At 51.5% G+C, this 20,312-nt stretch overlaps 6 protein-coding genes and 1 non-coding gene across 7 annotated transcripts; 2 read left to right on the top strand and 5 right to left on the bottom strand.

Annotated features, from left to right (window-relative positions):
- Positions 1-294: 294 nt before the first annotated feature.
- STEHIDRAFT_119338 (uncharacterized protein) lies at positions 295-2,416 on the top strand. The gene is made up of 8 exons (XM_007301223.1): positions 295-664; positions 752-821; positions 881-1,022; positions 1,092-1,139; positions 1,207-1,273; positions 1,335-1,377; positions 1,466-1,890; positions 1,971-2,416. The coding sequence occupies exons 1-8, from the start codon at positions 545-547 to the stop codon at positions 2,100-2,102; spliced, it is 1,047 nt and encodes a 348-aa protein (XP_007301285.1). The 5' UTR covers positions 295-544; the 3' UTR covers positions 2,103-2,416.
- Positions 2,417-2,726: 310 nt separating this feature from the next.
- Positions 2,727-7,591, bottom strand: STEHIDRAFT_119340 (PNTB-domain-containing protein). Its single transcript, XM_007301224.1, has 21 exons — positions 7,421-7,591; positions 7,286-7,369; positions 6,805-7,222; positions 6,656-6,745; positions 6,590-6,593; positions 6,475-6,517; positions 6,183-6,418; positions 6,080-6,124; positions 5,909-6,026; positions 5,412-5,853; positions 5,169-5,347; positions 4,971-5,111; positions 4,579-4,914; positions 4,270-4,524; positions 4,152-4,205; positions 4,013-4,092; positions 3,802-3,954; positions 3,564-3,732; positions 3,277-3,465; positions 3,112-3,186; positions 2,727-3,037 (listed from the first exon to the last, which is right to left on the bottom strand). Exons 1-21 carry the CDS (start codon positions 7,506-7,508, stop codon positions 3,000-3,002), a joined length of 3,237 nt encoding a protein of 1,078 aa, XP_007301286.1. The 5' UTR covers positions 7,509-7,591; the 3' UTR covers positions 2,727-2,999.
- Positions 7,592-8,234: 643 nt separating this feature from the next.
- STEHIDRAFT_119341 (dihydrodipicolinate synthetase) lies at positions 8,235-9,947 on the bottom strand. Its single transcript, XM_007301225.1, has 5 exons — positions 9,805-9,947; positions 9,383-9,748; positions 9,208-9,298; positions 8,949-9,135; positions 8,235-8,885 (listed from the first exon to the last, which is right to left on the bottom strand). The coding sequence occupies exons 1-5, from the start codon at positions 9,905-9,907 to the stop codon at positions 8,595-8,597; spliced, it is 1,038 nt and encodes a 345-aa protein (XP_007301287.1). The 5' UTR covers positions 9,908-9,947; the 3' UTR covers positions 8,235-8,594.
- A 1,861-nt stretch (positions 9,948-11,808) lies between these two features.
- On the bottom strand, positions 11,809-13,038 carry STEHIDRAFT_129160 (pseudouridine synthase; the record flags this gene model as incomplete). Its single annotated transcript, XM_007301226.1, has 4 exons — positions 11,809-12,373; positions 12,438-12,592; positions 12,664-12,719; positions 12,786-13,038. The coding sequence occupies 4 exons, from the start codon at positions 13,036-13,038 to the stop codon at positions 11,809-11,811; spliced, it is 1,029 nt and encodes a 342-aa protein (XP_007301288.1).
- Positions 13,039-13,502: 464 nt separating this feature from the next.
- STEHIDRAFT_93231 (cysteine proteinase) lies at positions 13,503-16,215 on the bottom strand (the record flags this gene model as incomplete). The annotated part of the gene is made up of 12 exons (XM_007301227.1): positions 15,961-16,215; positions 15,776-15,908; positions 15,599-15,724; positions 15,445-15,537; positions 15,220-15,389; positions 14,841-15,163; positions 14,718-14,787; positions 14,600-14,662; positions 14,349-14,545; positions 14,187-14,295; positions 14,100-14,122; positions 13,503-14,037 (listed from the first exon to the last, which is right to left on the bottom strand). The coding sequence occupies exons 1-12, from the start codon at positions 16,186-16,188 to the stop codon at positions 13,503-13,505; spliced, it is 2,070 nt and encodes a 689-aa protein (XP_007301289.1). The 5' UTR covers positions 16,189-16,215.
- A 328-nt stretch (positions 16,216-16,543) lies between these two features.
- STEHIDRAFT_145428 (uncharacterized protein) lies at positions 16,544-17,159 on the bottom strand. Its single transcript, XM_007301228.1, has one exon. It carries the CDS (start codon positions 17,080-17,082, stop codon positions 16,855-16,857), a length of 228 nt encoding a protein of 75 aa, XP_007301290.1. The 5' UTR covers positions 17,083-17,159; the 3' UTR covers positions 16,544-16,854.
- A 1,893-nt stretch (positions 17,160-19,052) lies between these two features.
- STEHIDRAFT_t90 lies at positions 19,053-19,175 on the top strand. Its single transcript has one exon. It is a non-coding gene; the product is annotated as a tRNA-Ser (tRNA).
- Positions 19,176-20,312: the final 1,137 nt, after the last annotated feature.

A 20,312-nucleotide genomic window follows, 5' to 3' on the forward strand; every position in this document is an offset into this window, starting at 1 on the left:
AGACGCGGGACGCGAGCAGACGTGCACAAAAGCACATATAATGTGGCGCCAAACACGTGGCCCCCAGCATCAGTGGGCGCTTAGTTTGGGCGCCAAAGTGCGGGAAGGTGATCTATTCTCGTTCGTTCTGGCAGCAGTTGGTGGCTTCTTGCTTCTAACCATGCCACCAGACCTCGTATTTCGATGCACCGGATCACTTATATTGGTCTGTGCACCACTTCCTTGCCATTTTGACCACACACAAACTCGAAAATCATAAATCCAGAAAGATACATGTAAGTAGGTGCAGAGGACGGCGTCGAGAGTTGACAAATGGATGTGTATGTTCGGCTATCATCCGCCTTGCTGAAAAACGATCAGGGCAGGACAAGGGCAGTGTACAGCATCGTCCGGCATGCGAGTCGCCACTGCTCTCGAACAGGCATGATGCACACTCCGACGCCGTCTGCCTTCCGCCGACACCCTTCTTGCTCTTATAAACCACGCCTCGATCTTTCTCGAGGGCGCTAAGGCAGGCCGTTTTCCCCCTTCCCGCTCCACCACCATGTTCCAAGTGAGAGTGCTCTCTTCAGTCTGCCTTGCCCTCGTTGGCCTATTAAGGGTAATCCCGACGGCAGTGGCTCAGCTGAGCGCACCGAACTGCACCGACGCGTCGTACGAGTGGGTTCGTATGAGTTTTCCATTTCCTCGGGTTCAGCGTTGGTTAATCTGATCTTCTCATCTGGCAAATATCTGGTGGAAATCTTTGCAGACGTTTAACTCGCTAAACCAGGGGCCATGCACGATGGCCGTCTACCTCGAAGCTGTCTGTAGCAGTGGTTGTAAGTGACATAGTGCTTGAGCTATCAGTCCAGAGGCTCACCGCGACTTCGGTATTCAGCATTCAGTCTCCCACCGCTCACCCCGGGCAGCTTCTACACAGGGCCAAGTCAAGCTCAAGCAGGCGATATCTGCATGTGCAACTCCGTCGTCTACTCCTTGATCAGCGCATGCGACGCTTGTCAGGGGGCTGTCTGGCTTTCGTGCGTACATGTCTCTGACAGCTATATGCCTTCCCGTAATGCTCATGCTTCCATCAATTACACACACAGATATTCGGAGTACAACCACAACTGCACTGCAATTGCCTCTGAGGGAACGTGAGCTGACTGACTGATGTTTTTGGTGATGATCAAGTACATTGTTGACATTGCGCCACCCAAACAGGCTTCCATCTGGCCTAACAATTCCAAGCGGAACAAGGGTACCTCACTGGGCTTACTTGAACGTCTCAGTGCGTATATCCTCCACTATCGTCGACTGTGAAAAGTATGATGTTGACCTTCTCACGACAGGGCCTCGACTCATGGGATAACACATCCGCCTTTGCAGCGATCGGTATGTCTGAATCCCCATCTGCAAAAATCATAGACTCCTTCTCAACTCGTGAAAATCTCACCGTGTCTCTTCTTTCCCCGCCATGCAGGTGGCGCAGAATCCTCCGCTACCGGAGGCGCAACCACCATCAACCCCTCCACAACCGGCCAATCCACATTCCCCGCCTCCCTGACCGATGCCTCTAGCACCTCAACCGGTTCAGGCTCACCTGCCAACACCGGTTCCTCTTCCTCGTCCGGTTCCTCATCACACGCCGGTGCCATCGCAGGCGGAGTCGTAGGTGGAGTCGTAGGCGTCGCTGCCATAGCTGGACTTATCGCTTTCTTCCTGATAAGGAGGAGAAATTCGAGGGTGCCGCCATCGGCAATGTATACTGGGGCTGGGAACGGGAGCGGTGGCGGCGGAGGGGGTGGGTTTGGGATAGATAGTACGGCTTCGCCTGGGTTTGGAAGTGCGGCAGGTCAGTGGGATCAGAGCTTGCCAGGGATGAGTGAGACGCCCAGGAAGTATTATGTACGTGTTTTTTTTGGTATTGTGCCGTAGTTGGACGGTGGAAGGTCACACGAACTCGCTAACGTTTATCGGTGTATCAGAATCCCTCGGACCCCAGCACGTTCCCTACAACGCCTTCGCCATCGTCGCCAACGATTCACACCACAACCAACACGTATAACAAAGACTTACAGCCGAATCGTAGCCAGTATGCCGGGCTTCCAGAGGTCTGAGGAAGGCCACCTCTGTCTTTCCGGGCTGATCACTATCAAGATAGTCCTGTATGTAACGCACAAGACGTTGTGGTTGTATTCGCTCGCTCACTGGACGACCAGCTTGTTACTTCATCTCTTACCCATCTGGGTATTTGTACTCCCCCACTTGTCTTTGTTTTTTTTTTCTATCTGGAGGTCTTATTTATTCGTGATGTCATGTCATGCTGTGTCTTATTCCTGGTCGTTGGTCCAGAAGAAGGTTCAACCAGGTCCAAAGGGAACGCTTAATAGTATATCGTACAGTATGGGGTGCTCAGTTTATTACCATGGGTTTATTTGGGAGGGAAGGAGAATAAATGAACAGTGACATTTTTCTAGATGATGGGCTTGCGCTCCTCGCTGAAGGTTCTCGTTGATGTATGATGGTGGATGGTGGATCGGTGTTGGTGGCGTCAATGATGCATGTCGATCGGGATGTTGCTTGCACGGAATCAAAGATTGGCTGGTAAGGAACCCACAACTGTTCCTTGATGCGGATTGGTATCTCCAGAGGGCATGTTTGATGCCTTTGTCGATTCGCCATAAGCAGTGGTGTACACTGTGATCCACGGTGCCATAATCTGACACAGCGAGAATAGAATTGCTGGATATTATTTATTTATCGATGATGAATGAAGAGTACAGCAAGAAATGTATTGCAAGCAAAGGACATATGTGAGTACACAGCAAATTCAATATTCGGAGAAATACATCGCTTTATTACCACATGAGCAGCCTGCCCCGCGAGCATGCCACAAGTGAATCAATGTCCGCCTTGAGGCTCCCTCCACTCTTACATGGCGACTTCGGGCTCCAAAAGCCCCACTCGAATCTCCATCTTCCCATCCTCCCATCCTTCCTCTTACACATGTATAATCAAGGCGCCACTTTCGACTCCAGGCTCCGTTTCAGAGCTATTCAGAGGAATGCGCAGCGAGATCGAATCAGAGGTGGAGCAGTAGAAGTAGAATGTGGACTCGAGACGCACCTTCACACGTATCCTTAGCATCTCCAAACAACATCTTCGTACCCGGCATGTAGAACATCGGGTTCGGTACGTCCGCTGCACACACACGTCCGAAGAAAGAACATTAGCACATTTCTTCTCGAGGGAATCGAACGGCGGACGTGGGTAGAAAAGAGAAAGACTGACCATAACCACTACTCATGCCCCTCTTCATCACGATCACCTGCTTACTCTTCCATGCATGAAGCACTGGCATGCCGGCGATGGAGCTCCCGGGCTCGAGCGCGATAGGGTTCACGGTATCGTTCGCGCCGATAACGAGCGTCACGTCGGTGTCGGAGAAGTCGTCATTGATCTCGTCCATTTCGAGGACAACTGTTGAATTGGGTGTAATGGGAAATGTCAGGCGTCACAAGGAAGAAACAGTGAGATCATTTTTGGAGATTACATGGGGAGGGGGCAAATAGACTTACTGTCGTATGGAACAGAAGCCTCCGCGAGCAGGACGTTACACTGTCCGGGCATGCGACCAGCGACAGGGTGAATAGCGAACCGGACGTTGATTCCCTTTGCGCGCAACATTGACGTTATTTCGGAGATGGCGTATTGTGCTTTCGCTACGGCCATACCATAGCCTACCACCTACAGGCCAACCCGTCAGACTCAGGTAGCATTAGATGGACGATGAGCCATCAAGAGTACAATGCGTACCAATATGACACTATCTGCACCAGCCAGCGCTTCCGCCGCCTCGTCCACGTTCGTCTGGGTAATCTTACCCTCGATCTTATAATCCGAAGGCGCTGCGGCAGGTGCTGCTCCTCCGAACAGGACGTTTGTAAGTGACCGATTCATTGCGACACACTGGAAGTGGGACATTGGTTAGTCGATGAGACGCTAACCATTAGGACTAGCGACTTGCCATGATATACGACAAAATAGAACCGCTGACGCCGATGAGGGAGCCGACCGTCGTTAGCAATGGATTGTCAAGCATGAAGCCTGTGTTCAGTCGGTCAGTCGGGGAACCTCAAGAAAAATGCAAGAAGATGAGGTCGTACCTTCCGCAACTAATGCGAAACCCGAATACGCATTCAACACCGTAATAACCACAGCTATTGTATAGTAATATGAGGTCAGTCCAGATACTGTGACCTTCGCCTTCGATAAAATACTCACGCATATCTGCACCTCCAACGGCGGCTGTGAGCGTGTATCCCTTGATGAACGAAAGAACCGTGTTTACGCCCAGATATCCCGCAGCTACCAGCGGTGCAGAGGGAGCCATCATCAGGAAACCTGTCAAACTGGCAGCGTTGGCGGCCAGGAGGGAGCCATTGACGAAGTGACGAGCGGGCAACACAAGTGGTTTGGACGCCATCTTTCCAGCCAGCTTCATGAATGCCACAATGGATCCCGTGAACGTGACACCACCTGAACACCTCCCAGCTTAGTATTTGGGCGCAGATATCGGGGGGGAGAACGCACCGATGAGCACCCCAAGATATGCTGTGACCAAATGCAAGGTCGTTAGGTGGTCCCCTCCAGCTGCCAATACGCTACCAATACTCGTCAACACCGCGGCCAAACCCACACTACTGTGCAAGGCGGCGACCATCTGCGGCAGCTCCGTCGCCGTGATCCTCCTCCCCAAAATCCCACCGAAAGCACCTCCAATTCCCGCTATAGTAGCAAACTGGATGAGAACTTCGGTCGGGAAGCCGACGGCGGCCAAGGATGCAAGAATTCCTGAGCCAACACCTAAGATGCCGAGAAGATTGCCCTGACGAGCTGTGGCCTGAGAGGCAAGACCAGAGAGGGAACCTGATGGGGACCGAGCGGTGAATACGAAGTCTCGATTTCATGGTGAAAAAACATACCTATGCAGAGTATGCTGCTGGTCAAATATCCCGCTTGCACCAGGCCAGCCATCCCTGTCTGGGCAGCAAGCAGGAAAGCACCGGTGAAGACAACAGCAGGAACACCATACAGCCACGCGTACTCTGGTGGATCTCCTCGACCTGTGCGATACGGAGTTAGTTCTTTATTATGGTGTGCACCGGAGGAGTGACACAGACGTTTGAACATATCCAACATGCGCTTTGTGATCACGAACCCTCCTGAAACGTTGACGCTAGCAAGCAGAACCGATAGAGCACCCAGAACTTGTGGAATAGTCTGCGGGAAATAGCCTCCACCCATCACGAACAGGCCTCCCACTCCGACCATACCTGAGATGGCATTGGTGACGGACATTCTATCAAAACCCACTCCGTTTAGTATGACCAACAAAAACCCACAAAGGATGAAGACAGACATACAGAGGTGAATGCAATGCAGGTGCCACGCCCCATACAACTCTATACCCGATCAGACCCGCCAGCCCGAACGTAAAGAAGTTGCTCATGAAGAGCGGGCCAGTAAGCTTTCCCAGTGCCACAACTCCACCCATACCCGCCGTCACCGTTGCAACTTCCCTTGAAGCCTTCTGCCATGGCGTGAGGGCGAGACTCTCTGTCTTCTTCTCGTCGGCTTTGGATGTCGTGGGCGGGGGAACAGACGCGACGGCTGGCGCGCGTGGTGCAGGCTCGAGGAGTGATCCATGGAGGAGAACTGTGGCACCGCGAACGACTTCGTCGGAAAGGTCAATAGTGAAGCGAGAGGGTGTATTTGGAGGTGTCATGGAAAGCAGGAACTTGGTGATGTTATTCGAGTAGAGGGTCGAGGACTGAGTTGGTAGCCGTGAAGGAAGGTCAGTATAGCCTGTAATTGTGAATATTAGGCTCAGTCGAATGGGAACTAAGGCCGCAAGACCTACCGATGACGGTCACTCCTCGATGGACGTGAAGTTCGCCCGGCCTTGTTGCTTCGCAGTTCCCACCAGCCTCTGCTGCCAAATCGACAATGACCGAACCATGCTTCATGGCCGCCACCATCTAGACCAAAGTTAAGCATCCGCAGACAAATGCGAATCAACCGCGTAACTTACTTCGTTAGTGATAAGCTTTGGAGCCGGTTTACCAGGGATTAAAGCCTGTAGACCGATATTCTCAGATGCCATGAATGCTGATTAGATAGGTTATAGAACGAACCGTAGTGATGATGATGTCTACATCCTTAGCTTGCTCCATGAAGAGTGCCATCTCTGCATCATGAAACTCTTTAGACATTTCCTTCGCGTAGCCACCTGCTGCGCCACCTTCCTCCTTGATGGAGACCTCGATAAACTCAGCACCAAGTGACTGAACCTGTTCACGAGCGGCAGACCGGGTATCGAAACCACGAACGATGGCACCTAGACGTCGAGCTGTAGCAATAGCGCTAAGGCCTGCAAATAATATGTTGAATGGCCATCATCGGAGGATTTGGTAAAAATAGTCTTACCTGCCACTCCTGCACCAATGACAAGAACTTTGCATGGAGGAATCTATTAATGTGGCGTGTGGCGTTAGCGCCACATCAACCAAAGCCATGACTATGGGTTAAAAGCTCGACTAACCTTCCTGTAGTCCAGAAGTTATATATCAGTAGAGTACTTGGAAGTAGAGAGAGAAAGGGGTATTACCCAGCAGCAGTAACTTGTCCAGTCATATATCGACCGAAGTGATTAGAAGCTTCCAATACGGCCTTGTACCCAGCAATGTTGGCCATTGAACTACGATGTCACCTCTTTGAGCATCAACCTTGAGTGAGTGATACGAAGAAAGAGCATACCTTAAAGCATCAAACGTCTGAGCTCTAGAGATCCGGGGTATCATATCCATCGCCAATGCATTAACACCTCTTTGCGACAGCGCCTCCACGGTTTCCTTGTTCTGCCTGGGGTATATGAAAGAAATCAAGGTGCTCCCGTCTCTGACGTACTCTGCCTCTTTACCCAGAAGTGGTGGCCGGACCTTGAGCAATATATCTGATGTCTTCAAAACATCTTCTCTGGACACAAGTGTGGCGCCGGCTTTTTCGTAGTCTTCGTTGAGGAATTGGGCCTGCGCTCCGGCATCGTGCTCGACCAACACCTTGGAGAAACCCTTTTTAAGGAGCAGAGAGACATTCTGAGGAGTCAAGGATACTCGACGTTCGTTCGGATATATTTCTCGAGGGGTCCCGACGACGAGTGAGGAGTACGGGACGCCTGCGCAAAGGTTCAAGCGAGTCGGCCGACGTTCGATATTCGAGCGGACGAGTCATAACTCACTGGAGTCAGCCTCTGTAGATGCAGTCTGCTGAGCCTCGTCGAAAGCTCGTCGCGAGCAGTGAAAGAAGCGAGAAAGCAACGGTCCTGCGCACCCAACATCAGTCCATGATCATTTCTTTGTAGGACAACGCTCACCCTTCTCATGCACAGAAGTGGCGCACACCGCGATTTTCGACCTCCACAGTAAACGACAATCCCATTTCACCGCCGAAAGCGACGACATAGTGTCGATGGGTAGAGGGCTGCAATGCTGTTACGACAGCGATGCGCCAGCAACTGTCGTTGTGGTCCAAGAATAAGAGGAAGGCGGGAGGATGGACCGGCCTGAGTTCTGATGAGAGTTCGGGAACGCGCTTGTGACCATCGCGTCGGCTACAGATCTAATTCTGTTACCCCGCATTTTGACCGGTCGATTGGCGTGGCCTCTGTCGATCACCCCTTTTTCCCCACACGGAATGTTCACCTTGTCTGAATCTCGTCGGAGCTGCATCGAAACACTCAGTTGCCCTACTCGCGAAACGAATATATGAGCCGTTAAATCGCTGGAACACTCAGAGGTGTCGAAGTGTCGCTCAAGTCAGCTGGTACCGCTACCCATGCTTTATCTGCAAGGTACGTCAGGATCATAGAATCAAGTGACGATGCCCAAAGCGGCGACTTGCCTCCTACTACATACGTACCCAGAATCACTAGATTACGCTACATGGTCGATTCAGCGGAGCAACGATCTAGAAAAGTATCATGCTTACCTGCAAGTGCCCCCAAGTACGTCGATAGAGCGCTAGAGCATACGTGCTCATGTGCAATCGTTTCCCGCACTCAATCCGGAGCAGTGGGTGTGCCTTGGTATGTGTTAACCTTTCCTCGTGAATCGTACGCCAACAGGGTTTGTGGGATGCGAGCGCGTGAGCACAGAGAAAAAAATCACTAAACAACCAAATTACGACAGGGCACGCATGTTGAAAAGGTGTGTACGGTCATACATCGGACCCATCACGGACCAGGGCTAAGCACTATTCTAATCATGCCCGAGGTCTGATCGACCTCAAAGCTGGGGATGTAGCTACGATGATGTACACGTTGAATGACAAAAATAGGACCAGTTTCATATCTTCTCTTGTGTAGAGCTTTCGTGTCCGCTCACTAGGCACAGTAAAGCGGAAAGCGGAAGCTTCTGTAAGGTCATAAAAAAGAGCGCGGCAGGGGCGGGCAGGGTGCAGCGTATAGTCACAATAGATGATAGATAAAAGCATTCTAGAAGATCATGAAAGCGTGAAGCGAAAGACGACGGCCAACGAATGGATTTCCATCAGTGTGCCAGCTTCCCGCCAGCTTCCCGCTCCAGCTGAATGAGCGCCTCTACATCCGCATGACTCCAGAGAGCCTCAGCCACTTTGGGATCGGTGGGTGGGAGCGGCTTCCGGGGAACACCACCATAACCGTACACCTTCTCCAGAAGGAACTTCGTACCGGCGATGGAATACTTCGCTATGGTGTAGTCGGCGCGAGCGATGACGCCCTGGTACCTTTGAGCCTCGGGAAGCTGAGAGGGATCTGTGACCGCTGCTAGCGAAAGGTTGAAGAGTTTCACGATCGCGTACTGAAATCAAATCAGAAATGAGTCGACATGCGCTCATATGATGTGCGCCGATTGAGAACGTACTGGGGCGAGGTTTGCCAGTCCTGTGATGGCCCCGTGGCCATTCGCGAACGTGGAGGGGACCAGGAAATCGATAAAACCGCCAAGCACCAAGAAAGGCGCGGTCGAGTTCTTGCGTGGGTGGGCAGACGCGAATGAAGGTTGCGAAACCGTAGCACATACACGTGTGAGCTTTCCAACATTGCCGCACCTATGGAATAGTGAAGAGTCAACCTCGGTGTAACGCGCGGGAGCATCGATTAACAGCATGAGGACTACATACGTGAGCTTCACTCCACACGTATTCGGGCATTCGGTCGCGATCTCCGTAATAAGGTCGGAGTCCAAGTCAATGCCTCCACTTGCTCCGGGGTCTGGGGAAAGGGAGGAAGGAGGGAAGCACATTAACGTGAAGGTTAGATGACCGCACGTCGTCCCTGTGAAGTAATTAAACTCACAGTTATAGAGCATGATGGGTATAGGACTCTTCTCAGATACCTCAACAAAGAAATCCTTGAGAGCCTTCTTGTTATTTGCCAGTGCACCGGCGTAGTACCCGCTGGTAATGACGATAGCATAGTCCACGCCGGCCGCTGCTGCTTCGTGGCATAACTGGATGGTTTCTCTCGTGCTCCCTGCCCCTGTACCGGCGATGATCGGTACCTCAGTGAACCCAGCACCGTCCAATACCTTGCGGGCAGCCTTGACGAGCACCAACCTCTCATCGTGCGATAGATGCAGAGCCTCGCCCATCGACCCAGCTAAGAGGGGCCCGACTCCGGCCTCGGCAAGCTTCAAAATATGTTTCTCGAATGAAGGGACATCTGATGATAATAGTTCAACAAACATATCAAGACTACGAGACTGAAACACCACACACCGAGGTCTTCACTCTCTGGGAGGAAGAAAGTAGGGATGGGTGCGTAGATACCGGCCTTTAGCGGACGGGAAGGGTGAACACCGTTGGTACCGTTGACGGCCATTGCAATGATTTCGATTGGGAGATATCGGTGAGGAAGGAAAGGGAGACAGAACTCTGAACCCGAGCATAGCCATCTTTATAGTAGCGTTTGGGATAGATACGGTTCAGCTCGGTCCGATGACGAGGCCCTGGAATCGGTCCGGCGGCCCGCCATCACCTCATGTGTGGCGGCCCTCCCCGGCTGCCAGAGCCGACGTATCTCTTCTTTAGGTTCAGACTAAAGGTTGGTTCATGGACACTTCTACCATGGGCTTGCAGATGCGCAATCGTCGTCGTACGACGATCTATCCACCACCGTTATCGAGTCGTTGTACTCGCTCTATCAAGGGCAACAGAAACAGTATTCGTTTCCTCCAACCACAACTGCCAAGTTTGGAACGCGCAGTGTCTATACAGACCTCTCACATGGGCGCGGATGGCGCCGGTCCATGAGATGGTCCTACGAGTTAATTTGTAGTCTTCATGCGAAGGAAACATATGACGCCGCAAAGAGGTAGTTATCATGTATCTTTGAGGGTTTGAGGAGCGTACATGAACCCCAGAGGGGCAGAAGTTCGCAACGTGACGTTCTATAACCACGTCATCTGCAGACATTACCGCTCGTTCGGACAAACGCACAGACGGCCCCCGCACGAGAAGGAGGAAGGCAAACAAAAGGTTGAAGGGCTCCGATGGACGTTACCTCCGGACTATGTGACTCTTCAGGAACGCGTGTCCTCCTCCGGGGCGGGCTATGAATATGAACTGACTAATCGGGGGTCAGACGTGAACTAACCACCACAGATTGTGTCCTTGTCGAGTGACGAGTCTGGGAGAGCAAATACACAGGGCGAAAAGGCCTGCAGATAGGAAGGTTTCTCACAGGATTGTCTCGTGTACGTAGTCCTATGGGAGGAAGACATCAATTGCGTTCTACTCAAAGATTGAAGATCTCTTGAGAAGATGCGTCAAACATGTAATACCTTGGACATGGACCTCAAGGAACTGGTCATGACACAACAGAGTCAGGGCGTAGTGCATGCCCGTGACTTCGCTGAGAAGAGTACGCACAAGACAAAAAGTCCACGTATAGACATGATGATTGAACGAGCTGGACACTTTGGAAAGCTTCGATGCTGGTCTAACGCACATGATCAGGTGAGATGCTGGCGGAAAATATCCTTGGAGAGACCGAGGTCTATACGAGACGATATACAGCTTCAAGGGCACGTAGAGTGGCGCCACCAAGGAAATGTCAAGAGAAGATAACGGGAAAACTGCCCACTGTACAAGAAATAGAAATAAGTTTGGGAACAGGCTAAACCATAAAGCAAGCCCGCTGACCCCAACGCGCTGAATAAATTCCGTATGTCTGGAGCACATCAAGAAAGCGGGACAGACGACGAGAGGAAGAATGTTTAAGTGCCGAACAGGTAGATTGTCCGAACATAGTTCACGATGATGAGCTACCGAGGTTTCCTCGATGAACCTGTCTACGAAGAGGTGCATTGGCGCCCATCGCGGGGTTAGCCATGGCTTTATACTACGAGAGCGGTTTCGTACATAGGCAGTACCAGAAGCAGCTGCCAATTGCCACTCCAAGCAAGGCGGAGGGTATAGTTTCGCGTTCATAAATGGCTGCATAGGCTGAATTGATTGTGTAACAAAGCTAGACAGGGCAGGACGGAGTTCAGCATTCGGATGTGGACCGGTAGTGTCGTAGGATCGCATATAGGGTCTAGACATAAGTGCGCTGCGAGGATCGGCGATTCGTAACTCCAAGAAAGGGCGGTTCGCCGCGAGCCTGCCAACGAATCTGCTAGGCAATGGGGTGGAGTAAACTCCTGGTGAGCTCACAGCAGAGGACACATCGAGGTGCATCTCCGAGTCATATCACGGAATGAATACGCACACTCAAGACTTCTAATTCTTCGCTTCGTTACTTTCTACTACTGCGATTTTATCTAGAACTTCTCTCTCCCACAGTGTCCTTCCATCTGCGTCGCGTTCGCCTTCATCGTCCAACGCTTTCTCAATTATCTCCCACTCCACACACTTATGGTCGCCCTCTTCCGGCGTTGCTCCGTCCAACACATAGTTCTTCTGCCTCAAACGGGTGAGGGTGACGACGTGGCCCGCCGAGCCTAGGGCGTGACCCAAATCGTGCACGATGGATCTGACATACGTACCACCGGAGACCTTCATCTTCAACACAAAAGCGTTCGGAACTTCGTTCTCTCCTACGTCTTCGCCCTGGTCCTCGACTTTGACCTCCTTCTTAACGCCGGAAAGCATCTTTTCCAGGGCCTTTTGCTGTTCGCCTGTGAACTTCTTCTCGGGCCAGCGGTAAGGATGGTCTTGGCCTTTCCATTCGATCAACTCCAGAGAGTGGACTGTGATTTTGCGTTTCTCGATGGGGCGAGGAAGCGGAATGCCTTTACGTGCATAATCGTACAATGGCATCCCATCCATTTTCAGGGCGGAGAAGCTGCAAACAGACAGTCGCCGAAGGATGTCAGCAACACCCAGACTCAATTGAGTGACGGACATACATTGGGGGTGTCTGTTCGATCTCTCCAGTAAATTGCGATAAGGTCTGCTCTACGGCTTCCTTGGTCACATGTCGCCAAGGCGCAGTACGAACCCGTACGCCTTCACTATCGTACGAGTCAGTCTCACAACCTAACAAGCAAGTTGCGGTATACTCCTATAATGATGTTTAGCTGATGGTCGCGAACCCATGAGGGAGTAGCGTAGAATCAAGTCAGGTATACGTACCTTCGCACAATCCAAGAAATCATTCAATTTCTTAGTCGCTTTACCTACCCCGATGACTACATAGCGCGACAAACAATCGGTCTCAATCAAAAGCATCCCGTTGATTGCGACAAAGTCCTTACCGAGCACACCATCCGCTAAAGGATCGAGCGTCCCTCCCTGGCCAATCTTCAACATATCCTTTCCACGCCTCCTCCTGCCCTTCTGTTTGCCTTTCCCCGCTTCCACCTTCTCCGGCTCGAAGAAGAGCGGTGATCTCGACATGACAATTTTCAGCTGATTCACGATGTGCATGGATGTAGGACCCGATGGCTTATTAAGACCAAAGAGACCGGAGATAGGCAGAGAGGCGGAGGACGTGCTGGCTTTGGGCATGATTGGTTGAGAGGGCCGGAGATTATGCTTCACTGGCAAATGGAGAGAAACGCTAGGCCTGAGGGAAAATATTCTATTCATTGTTGAACCATTGAAAGGGAAAGGAGAACTCTAGTGATCAGTTATACTACTTGCATAGAGAGATACTGGAAGAAGGAAAAAATCGCTGACCTAGAGGCCAGACTTTATTGGATGCACGCACAAGGACGTTCGCCAAAATAACTGTAATTAATGTTTCAACGTACGCTTGTTGTGGTTTGTTGAATTCAGAAGGTGTTGACAAATCTATGCGTCACGGTGGCACCGTCCGCTGTCAGCGTAGCGGGCCACTCGACTTGCTGCCACCTTGCAGATGGCCGCCCGTGCGTAACTCCTGCCTTATGATAACATCTTCCGGGGTCTTCACCACGCCTAATAGTAAACAGCAGCACCAATATCATATCTCACACCATAGCAGTTGTCGTCTACAACATACCCAAAAGCTCATCTTCTACCTCCTTCTCTCTCTCTTCTCTCTCCCTCTCTTCCTGCTCCCTCTCTTCTCTTTCCCTTTCTTCCCTCTCTTCTCTTTCCCTCTCCTCCCTCTCCCTTTCCCTCTCCTCACGCTCGCGCTCTTCACGCTCCCTCTCTTCACGCTCTCTCTGTGCGCTCTCGTCGCCACCACCACCGCCGCCCACCTCACCTAACCCCTTCACCCCCTTCGTCCCTTTCTGTGCCCCGCCATTACCCCCAACTCTTCCTACCAATCCCTTCTCCGCATGGCCTCCGCCTGTGATTCCATTATTACCCCCAAGCGCACTCGGACCAGCAATCGCTCCCCTGTCCTTTCGCTCCTTCTCCAGCTTCTCCCGCTCCCTCTCTTTCTGAGCCTCGGTCTCACGAGCAAGAATATAGGTTGGCGTCATGTCGGGCTTGTAATCCAGCCTGCGTTTGACATAGAAGGCCATGTATACAGGTGCGGGCGGATTAAGTACGTTGGGAAGTGTGGAAGGGTACACTCTATCAAAGTAAAGTAGTCAGTCGAATGATATAAACAAAGGCAAGGTAGAAAAAACACTCACTTGTCATCGTCGAAGCGATACCACTTTTTGATTCGCGAAAAGGCGAGGGTGAGCTAATGTAAGGGAGTTCACGCAGAACTAACACACCTCGTCACGGAACCGTGCAAAATTGGTATAATGTCCGTTGTCGATCTGCCCTTCGTGGTTGATCACTGCAAAAAGGTCGTACTCGTACATAGCCTCTGGTCCAGGGTACCTGTCGGCGTCATCAGGTTTAACGCACTTTCACCAGCCTCGAAGAAAACTCACGAAAATTGGCTCAGCACGTCTTCCGGCTGAATCTTCACCTTGACTTTACCCGCCCCGTTGGCCGCACCATTGACGGGAGACGCAGCCGAAGACAGAGCCAGTGTAGTGTATGGTGCCATGTTGATGGATGCTGGGACGCGAACAGGAGCATCGATCTTCTGCGCTGAGAGGCGATCCTGGGACTTGTGTTCGAAGCGCTGATGACATGGATTCAGCTTGTGATTCATAACGAAACACACCATATCACACACCTTGAATTGGAAAGACAAGACGGGAGGAAGTTTCTTGATGGATAGACGTTTGCTTGCTTCTCCCTGGGAAATGATCAGCTGAATGTAAGAGGCAACGGAATACGCTGATTAAACGTACGTTTGTTTGCTTCCCCGTGCACTTCTGACAGGTATATTCCTTCGATCCCAGTCTCTCCGGTGTCGTAAATCTGCAGTTCCGTCGCATCATTCATATATTTCCTTCACGTCCAGAAATGCCCACCTCTTCAAACACCCATCCAAAGTATTCGGCTTCCCACCCTCTAAGGTCAAATTCACATCCAAACACGGGTCTAATGTGGAAGTCACGTTCCCGCATCTCTCGCACTTAACGTCACTTTGCAGCTGGCCTGCGAAGGTATTGTGAACGACGCAGTTGCATGAGACGTTTGTCCGTCCGCGGGAAGTCTCGTGTATGGCGGTGAGGAGGGCGATGAAGCATTCATGGGCGTCTTGTTGGGCGTACCCGGAAATGTCAGCGGAGACGCGCCAAGTTGTACTGAGGAGGGATGCCGGGCCATAAGGTGTAGCGGAAGGGGTATAGATCTGTGATAGACGAGATCAATCAGTCGGAGGATCACTTAGAGGGATTGAAGCTGTACTTCAGTGAATAGGTTGTCCATCTCACAACATGTGCAATTCTTAGCTTTGCATAGTTTGGAGTTGTGCTTGTCGCTGAGGAAGTAGTTCCGCAGAAGAGGGTTGTGGGCGATAGACTGAAGTATCACATTCAGGAAACATGTTTGACCCAGGTTGAGCAATCCCCTACGACCTGCTCGGAGTGTTAGTCGAGAGTGCGGCATGCTCAACCGTTCAGATATATATACCTTGACATGGTAAATTGGCCGTCTCTTCGAGAGCGGCAGTATCGATCGAAGATGGAGTCCATGAGTGGTATGCTTCACGTCTCCGTTTTGCAACTATATGGCAATGGTTTAGATTCACTCTGCTCTAATTCGACGATAATACGAATCTAATCACCTTGGAACTTGGTCGTCTTCTCTTCAACGTCCAGCACTGTGGTGTGGAAGATTCCGTCGAAAGTCCCGTCGTAGACAAAGTCGTCACACTCGGAGCAGAATACGGAGCCGAGTTTCACATCCACACCTGCGAGTGTATGAGCACCTATATACAACGCGAGGAGCAGAAAGTAGTCACAGAATGGGTGGCCCTCGTCGGCGAGATGTTCGGTTGCATGCTCTCCGTTCCAACACCCAGCATATCCACATGAAAGGCAAACGAAAGGTCTGTGCATTACTATGCCACAGGTTCCGCACTCTGGGCTTGACAGCTGAAGACATATTAGCTACTGACATCCACGGCGCGTGAACGGTAGTGCGCACCTTCCTCCTCTTCGCCGAATGCACCGCGTCGTGAGATCTCCTTGCACTCCACGCAACCGCGGCCTTGTACTTCTTCACCAACATACCCCTCTCTCCCTCGTCTGATAATGCCGACATGATGTGAGGACATTTGGCTGGGTCTGATCCGTCCCCAGAGCCTGGGAAACCGAGCATCTCCTCGATCGCGGGGCTAGACTGGAAAGCACTTTGCTCGAACGGAGAGGACATATGATATACAGCAAGATTCGATGTTACAAGACAGGCAAAATACAGAGGGTATGATGATGGTTTCCGATTGATGAGCAGATGAAGTGGAAGCTGAGAGAGGCGTGAACTTGAAAAGGCGCGCGTCTAGGAATACGATCACATGTTTCGCGACTTCAATCAGGTGCACGCTTCTTGGGCCACATCGCCACACTACACTTCTTCCCAACTCTCGTCGTCGTACTCCTGTTGTCAGTGTCAATACTCAGTCGGCAACAGCGTCTCTCTTTTCGATGCACCATGCTGCTCGCAGTAAACACTCTGGTTGACGCGCTTGCCTGTGCATCCTCCTCACTCGGCGCATCCTTTGCTCTCACACAACAACGCGATATCTTTTTCACGTTCACTCTCTCTCCTTCGTTGCTCGCGCTTCCAGGTCAAGCCAACGCCTGCCAACGCATGTTGTTTGCGCTTGGGAGCCTCCATCTAATGAAATGTCCATTTGTAGCCAGAAGATACGCCGTCGCTCTTCTCGACCACGTTGCTCCCAGCTTGGTTGTCAACGACTTCCTAAACGAGCAAACATGTTTCCCCGATTGAGCGTTCTTTGATGCGCTGCGAATCCACGACACTTCGACTGGCATCCCTACCCCGCTCGGCACGTCCACCCGACTTTTGTAGGTGCTGCCCTCACTCTGTATCAGTGCCTCCCTTTCCAGTCTCCAATCTGTAGTTCCGTCGACTCTCGGCCTCAGTTTCCTGTCTGTCGCTTGAGTCAGTACGTTTTTGGGCCTCCAATAAGTCGTGAAAAGATACGCCGTTACATGCGTTCGTCTGTGTCGACACAGCCATGTCGCTCCTAATGTGGACGGCTTCCCAAACGAGCAAACACATCGCCCATTCCTTCGCGTTCGCCATCCAGGCGTGTCCACCAAGCGGATCACTCGTCTTGCACACCCAATCACATTCCCAAAATCACCAATCCATTTCGATTTGCGCTTCCGGCCACTCGCCGCCGTTTCATCCGTCTCTCGATATGGAATCACGACTGCCCCGCCGTGCACAAACACCGGTCGCTTCCTTGTTCCGCTGCCGCTCTCTGAAAAGGTCAAAAAGGACGAGATGGACGTCTCGTTTTCCTCATCGACGGTCTCCCCCTTCGCCCACCCTTCCTTGGACTCACCCCTCCCGCAGACGTTTCTGTCATGGTTCTCCGCGCCGGTCGTCGCACGACCATCCAGGAGAATGAGGCCCTGGTCAAGGCCATCGCGCCAGACATCTACGCCAAACTAGCAGAGAATCTCAAAGGAATTCACCACCACAAGAAGATAGTTAATGGCGATGACGACATGACGCTGGCTCGTATGGAGACCGGTACGGAGGGGCAGAGTGGGGTGAAGGATGTGGTCTCCCACGTTTCGAAAGGCAAGAAGCGCATGCACGACTCGGATTCGCCTGACCCTCCAGACTCTGTTTCCTCACCTGCCCCTTCTAACGCGAAGAAAACGAAGACGACACACACAGACGTCGAGGTGCGAGTTTTCTAATCTTCCTTCATGACACTATTCTCATCTCGTTCCACTCAGGTTGGGATTCCAGGGAGATGCCTGGGCTGTTACAAACGCTTTACCGGAGACGTTGTCGCCCACATCATGGGCAGCGCATCGTCTTCTAAGTGCCACATGAAAGCGAGCTATAGGCGCATGGAAGGTGATTATGTTTTACCGGAGATATATTCGGTGGTTATTACGGAAGAGGTACGCGATATTCATTCCCGTTGTTCGTAAGCATATGAGTGCTCAGCTTTCTGTCTTAGGCTGCTGAGCTTGCTCGTTCCAGCACGAAACAGAGGAAGCGCGACTGCGCTCACCGTCTACAGGTCTGTCGTTCTTTCATACTACACCAACTATATCCTCCTGATTCTCTCTAGGCCTCGGGTGTAGCCAATGACGAAGTGAACGTGGACTCTGGATGCAACGCGGGTTCGAGCTCTTTAGTATGAACATGGCGCGGGTGGTATAGGGGAAGTTTTCCCAGCCCCCTCGTCTCGCTGCCCTTGCACATATGTGTCCCCCCTCTCACATGACACTTCAATCGTCTCTCTTGTTCTCGAACGGTCTTTTGCACGTACCCCGTCTGTTTCTTTTGCCTGTGCTTCATCCATTCTCATTTTCGCCTGTCTCTGTCCCGAACGGTCTCTCTCTCGTCTGCCCCTGTCCTGCTTGGTCTCTCTCATATCTGTCTATGCTTCGCTCAGTCCTTTCCTTGTTCGGTCTTTTTCTCGTTCGATCTTTGCTTGTCTGTTCAGTGTTTCTGTTTCGTCTGTTCCTGTGTCGCCGGCCTCACCCTCGCACTTAGTCTCTCTCGTCCGTTTGTCTGTGCCTCACCCATCATTCTGTTTCGACGCATAGTTCTTGACTGTACAGCCCCGTTATACTCTTCGAGCCTGTCGGATTAATTATCTCCCCTCTGCCTCTGCCCGTTTCAGTCTGCCCGCATTATACTTGTCATACTTAGGTTAGCAGCTCAGTAATGAGGTTTTTTGGCTGACCTCTGTGCAAAACTCGATTTGGGTCCATGACTCTTCTAAGTTTTAAGACATCTTAGCCATGAGACCATATTTTCAAACAACTTATGAGAGTATGCATTGCGCGAGGGTGCCTATGTGGCGCGGTCGCATGTTGAATACTTGGGTCTCGCAAACTGCGAAGCCAACACGAGACGGCAAATTGGCCCGGAACAATGCGATCAATCACAGTATTCGCTTCCGGATCTTCCGTTCCTTCTGAGCCACTCAGTGCGCCGTTTCGAGCGTGGATGGTCGGTTTCGAGAGCTGTGAGGCCAGGAAAGATTCTGGATGTAGTCCAGCTTAGCTGGACGATGATAAGACACTTTAGCCAAGTGGTTACGGCGACAGATTCGAACGGCCGCGGAGTTTGAAATTCCGGCATCTTCCGGCCCGAATATCTGTTTCCCTCTGGGAGCGCAGGTTCAAATCCTGCAGGTGTCGTATCGTTTTGCTCTTGTATCAACCAAACAAGATGCGTGTACCATCGTTGACTTTTTTAAGAGGTCAATAAAGCTTCAGAACGGGCTGACATGACGCGCGACATCCTAATCGACATCCTAACCAAGTGGTTACAGCAACCGTGGGATAAATTTGCCCATTTAGGGTGAAGAGCACTCGAGAGACTTGTTGACATCACCGCTGCCGTCTTTCACGCTCTTCCATTCGGCTCAACAGTTCGAGCAGGGCTATTGAGATGGATTTGTTTGTCTTTTTGACCCGTTACGCTGCTGTCTGTAATTGACAACCCTTCTGTTATAGCTTGGAGTTGAACGTTCACCAACTCATCCTCACTGACCTCGCCGCGAGTGTCGGCGGTTCTTCTGAGCATGGCTCGGACCCCAGTCTCGATTCTTCAATCAATATCATAACCTCTAAAGTGACGACGCGCGAGATATCGGATGCCGAACCTACCGATAATGCTGCACAAGCGGTTGAGAAAGTGTTCATGGTACGCTATCAATTCTACGCCCTTGACTTTCGCACTCACACTCTTAATAGCCCGCGTCAAGGGCGAGGTGTAACATTGGCTTTGGCGAACTGGCCATCAATCTTCCACATGACCTTGTTCCCAGCGCTGTCCCTGTACTCCTGGATATCTTGCGGGACATACCATTCATCGACTTTGACCATAACTTAACCTGGGACGGTGCGTCGTTTGGACGTCGGTGGTGACACTCAGGCTGACCGAAATTCCAGATTGGTCACTCCCCGACCAGCTAGCTTATTCTACGATATCTGCGCTACTTCAGTTAGCAAATAATTATCAAGACTACAGGAACGCGATAACGGAGGCCATTCTTAACTTTACCTCCATCATTGTCCACCGCATACAGCATGAGAACGGTATGCAGTGCCATATATACACGCTGCCGCCAGACTAATGCGTCTCTTAGCCTCCGACGTTTTGACCCACTATTCCCCTTCGTTTCATGGTTTCTACCGTGCCGTCACCTCTACGCCATTCTCGTGGAGTCTGCAAGACTGGACCACCCTCTCTCAGCACATGAACGTTCTCTTCTCCCCAGACGTGATCGAACACTTAAATCGCTCTCTCGTCGACGTCTTCCAATCTGACGA

The sequence above is a fragment of the Stereum hirsutum genome (assembly GCF_000264905.1).
Source record: "Stereum hirsutum FP-91666 SS1 unplaced genomic scaffold STEHIscaffold_3, whole genome shotgun sequence".
NCBI lineage: Eukaryota > Fungi > Basidiomycota > Agaricomycetes > Russulales > Stereaceae > Stereum > Stereum hirsutum.